This window comes from Antrostomus carolinensis, unplaced genomic scaffold (assembly GCF_000700745.2).
Source record: "Antrostomus carolinensis isolate BGI_N321 unplaced genomic scaffold, ASM70074v2 scaffold6793, whole genome shotgun sequence".
In the NCBI taxonomy this organism is placed as follows: Eukaryota; Metazoa; Chordata; class Aves; order Caprimulgiformes; family Caprimulgidae; genus Antrostomus; species Antrostomus carolinensis.
This window is the reverse complement of record NW_010305760.1, coordinates 50,072-54,702: the sequence shown is the minus strand read 5'-3', so window position 1 is coordinate 54,702 and position 4,631 is coordinate 50,072. Positions and strand designations below refer to the sequence as shown.

The window sequence follows — 4,631 nt, the reverse complement described above, 5'->3', positions numbered from 1 at the left end:
TTCCCTTCCCTCTATTCTGCACTTGACCATACATCCATGGACATTCTGTTGTGCCAGCTCTGCCAATCTCCACACCTTTTTTGTGAGCCAACTCAGCTTATCAATCCACTGTTTTCTCCTGGCTTAATGGATATAATTGTGTCATGGATGATCTACTGAGCTCTAGAGGAAGATAGGTGATTGGAGAGGAGAAAGGAGGATGTGAAGGATTTCCCTCTTCTGGTGAAAGTGAACTCTTACCACAGCTGATCCCTTCCATGGCACTCACGCTCCATGCAGCACAGAGTCCATTCAGCAGAGCACTGAATCATGTACTTGCTTTTAAGCTTGTGCTTTTTAGAAGAAAGGACACTGTATTAAATCATAGAAGGACTTTGGAGAGCTTTTACCCCCAGGCCTATCATCTGTCCTTTTGACTCCAGTAATTGTCAGTTTACTGCACATGATGGAGAACAGCACGTTGATTTTAGTTTGTGCACGTGGTGAAAATTTGCTGGAGGAGCTTGAGGGAACTGAGCAACCTTTGTAATACACAACTTCTCTCTTTTCTGAGACATTATTGAAAACTATACCATACTGTCACACAAATCCACAGAATTAGCATTATTCCCAAAGCAAGGATTTAACCATGACTTGGAGAGGGAGTTATTCAGCCAAGTAAGGATCCCCCCAGATAAGTGTGTCCTGCTTGTGACTTGTATCTCCACACTATCCATATATGCAGCTCCATAATCATGCCTTAGAAGAACAGCTTCAGCCATGGTGAAGGCACCAGTTGGTGTGGCAAAGGATGCAGCTTTGCAGCACTGTGATGCTGTAAGAGTTTGTTGGGCCTGGAAGTCCTTTTCTCCCATTCATACCTGTGCCTTTTCATCACTGTTTTTAAACTGGTATTAGTAAGTCTGATCTTATGGTGAGGCATTTTGGGGAGCTAAATTGATGGAAGACTCTTCACAGTTTCTGAAGGTTGCTTTTTCCAGAGTTTAGCTTGCTGTACTGCCTGTCTCCAAAGTAGAAAAGTGTCAGTGAACAACAGAAAGAGCCAGGAGATGGTGGTAGGTGGCTGGGAGAAAGGATTTGGGGCTGCCCCATTGGTGGTGCCTCACTGTTAACTTGGCTGAGCTGCACTGTAATGTGTGCCCTTACTCCTACAATACATCCAGCTTTCAAAACAGTCTGAATATACTCTTTTTTTTCAGATATATTTCTAAGGCTAGTCACAATAGAATTCGTAGACACACACACACACTTTGTAGATATAGTGCCACATTGTCTGGTTTTTAAATTAGATGCTGTGTTGTGGATGAACTATTACATCTCATTTTTATTTGGCTGTTCAGAGTCCTGAGTGCTATGAGGGTCACTTTTGAAAATTAAATAAGAACTCTGAAACTAAAAAAAAAAAAAAAAGGCAGCTTAACGTAATAAAATAGAATGCATCAAATATATATATAAATTACAATTCTTAGCATTATTCATGGATGTGAAAATAAAAGGAAAATACTATTTTAAACTGCAGTGTCACGTGTCTTTCTAACAGTTCCTTGTCTGTATGCTTATCTCTGAAACCCTTCAGGTAAATCTTTCCCAACCAGAAGTCCCTGGAGTTGCTTGCTCAGTTGTAGCCACAGTATAAATAACAAATGATAACAATTAAATTGGAAGTGCCTGTGGAAGAGTTTATACTCTGAACTGGTTGTGTCTTATTTTCCAGGCTATCACTACATCTGTTTGAGGAATGAGAGGAACCAACCTTTGACACTGCCAGCTCTCTTTGTGTACATAGAGGTCAAAGACTATGTACCTGATACTTATGCAGGTAATTCTGTGATATTTTCTTACTAGGAAATAAAAAGTGTTAATTGAAACACAAAATGAATGTGGTGTAGATGACTTGCCAGATTGAGATAACTGTCCTGTGAACAGACCTCTGCATCTGATGGATCATTATGCCTCATCACTCATACAACATGGTCTGATTTACAGCAGCCTGCCTGAGGTTTAGGATTAGGGCCAACTCTTTTATGTTGAGCAGACCTTGTATGACTCTAAAGGAGGAAATAGCCCAGGCATTTGCCATTGAAACACAAATGAAACTGCTTATGTGACACAGTAGTATGTAGTTGTTTCCTAAGCAAAGTGCCATGCTTAATGTAGAGCACTGTATTTTGGAATTGTCTCTAAACAGGCATAAGTTTAAAGACCATACTCTGCATCTTCAGTGAAAACCAGTATTCTTTATAGCTATTTTAATTTTTTTTTAAAATAGGATTTTCACTAATGCTCCTCTGTGCCTCAAGTGGAGCAGCATCCTAGTTGTCTGATGCTGTAAGCTTTGAAAATCAATCAGAAAACACTGTGCAGAAAATTAATATCCACAAGACCCAAGCACAGACTCAGAGTGTGTGTTATTTGTGCATGATGGTGTATGCTTGTTTCTAGGACCTAGGACTACCTATCAGCAATAGATCTGTAGGAAAAATACAATCTCTTTCTTAAAACCTGAGGCACTGGAACCATAAGGGGTTTGAAACTGAAGTGTTTGCATTATTTATAGATGTGATCGAGGCCTTATCCAATCCAATCAGATACGTAAACTTGATGGAGCAGAGAGCTAAGCAACTGGCCGCACTGACTCTGGAAGATGAAGAAGAGGTAAAGAAAGAGGTAAGGGAGGTTTCATAGTCTCTGCACATTATGTTATATTATTTAAAAGCACCTACTTTGTTTAGTACAAATACTGAAAGTCCCTGGGAATTGTATGTGTTGATTACCTTGTAAACATCTCCCCTAGACTGAGACTAGGGTACATCGCAGCCGAGAAGCATTGCGCTGTGTGTGTGATCTCACTGAAGGCAACGTGTTGTGCGTGTGGCAACTTACTGTTGAGAGGCAGAGAGACACCAAAAGCTGAATGAAAAACTGTGTTATGTGTATACTGATTCCCAGCTTTGTTAGGTAGTAAATGAAATCCTTGTAAGTCATTACCTATTGTTTTCCAGTGTGGTGCTGGAAGTTCCCCTTACAAAAAAGACAACACTGTGTCAGTAGCTTTTCCTGAAAATATTACAAAGTTTCCAGAATTGCAGACTCTGTTTCTGGAGAGGTTGTTCTGTGCAGAAACGTTCAGGTATCTCAGATTTTCATGTCTGTATACATTCACCTTGAGCAAATGTGCCGTAAAGAGACACAGTATAATCATGCGATAATTTAGATGGAAAGGGGTCTCTGGAGGTCAACTGATCCAACCCTTCATAGATCTTAGAAAGAGATGAAGAGGAAGGAAACCACAGGGTAAATAATTGTTCAGGTCATTCTTAGCTTAGCAGAAAGCTGTGGGAGTCACATTTTCAGTTGTTAGGTATCTATTTGGGTATGTATGATTACTTAAGGACTAACCTCTAAACACTATTCTTCTGTATAATCGGAAGTGTTGCACACACCATTGCACAGATGTTACTTTGAGCATACCTGAGAGTACTGGCAGTTTAGCTTTTATTTCTGATAATCTCTGTACATTCAAATGTTCAGTCTCTCTGTTCCAGGCATTGTCATTGGGATGTCTTCTAGCAGTGTTTGAAAGTATCAACCTTATATTTTAAAGATAGCTTGTGTCAGATCTTAGGCACATCATGTGAATCAAAAGGCACTTGGTACAGGTCTCTAGTGAAGATGGAGAAATGCTTTATAATCCTAAACCGTCCTCAGCTCTGGTGCCTGTCTTCTTCAATTCTCAGATGTGCAAAGCCTCACTGAACTAGATTTTGTAACCAAGAATACATTCCCAAAGCAGACCAGATGAGTGAAAGTCATTACAATTCAGTGGCCAACAATTTACTCTTTGTGCAGTGTCACAAGTTCGGCTGAATGAGGACACTGTGAAATGCTCAATAGTATCTTAGACATTTATCTAGGACACCCTACACATGAGATTCTATTTTAATAGCAAAGTCTTTTTTTAACAATCCTTTAAATACCTTAGAGGTCATTTTTACTTTTGAAAAAGTACAGATTTTCCTGATCTGTACAGGCTTATTTGTCAGTTAGAAAAATTCTATCACAGAGTATCTTCTAAAGCAAATGAGAAGAAGGAAAGAGGAATTGTAGTGCTCAGGTAGTACTACCATATGTCAAGGAGCTTGAAGCTCATAGGATAAAGGAAGTTGTTTGGGAGTAGCAGAGAAATATTTTATTAAAGAAAACTTTAATCATTGTAGTGGTGCATTTACGAAGAACATATATCCATTCAGCAAGGGACGGGGACAAAACTGCTGCTTGAAGTGGCAATCTAAATAGACCATTGTTACCTTCTATTTATAAACCCCCATTCTAGGGAAGATATTTGGCAGCTAGGTTGTACTTGGAAATCTTGAATTGCCTGACTGTGTTACGTGATGATAACATTTCCCTCATCAGTCAGCAGGGCTGACTGTGTTGTTCACTTAAATTGACCCATGAGAATGAGAATAACATCAGTTAATTAATGGCAAGTATGTTCACTGGCAACACAGTTAAATAAACTCAAGTATGTTTGCCAGATACGTACACAGAAGTGCACCTGGATTCATTTTTCCTATGTACAGTTTCAAATTTACACACAATAAATGTTTACGTGCAAAGCTGTGCTGTCT

General features: G+C 39.4%; 1 protein-coding gene across 1 annotated transcript in view; it reads left to right on the top strand.

Moving 5' to 3' along the window:
- Positions 1-4,631, top strand: part of LOC104522544 (1-phosphatidylinositol 4,5-bisphosphate phosphodiesterase beta-1) — a 39,635-nt gene that overhangs the window by 18,798 nt on the left and 16,206 nt on the right. Inside the window, exons 11-12 of the mRNA XM_029084247.1 lie at positions 1,715-1,819; positions 2,558-2,667. Coding sequence (XP_028940080.1) covers positions 1,715-1,819; positions 2,558-2,667 — 215 coding nt within the window. The remainder of the gene's footprint in view (positions 1-1,714; positions 1,820-2,557; positions 2,668-4,631) is intronic.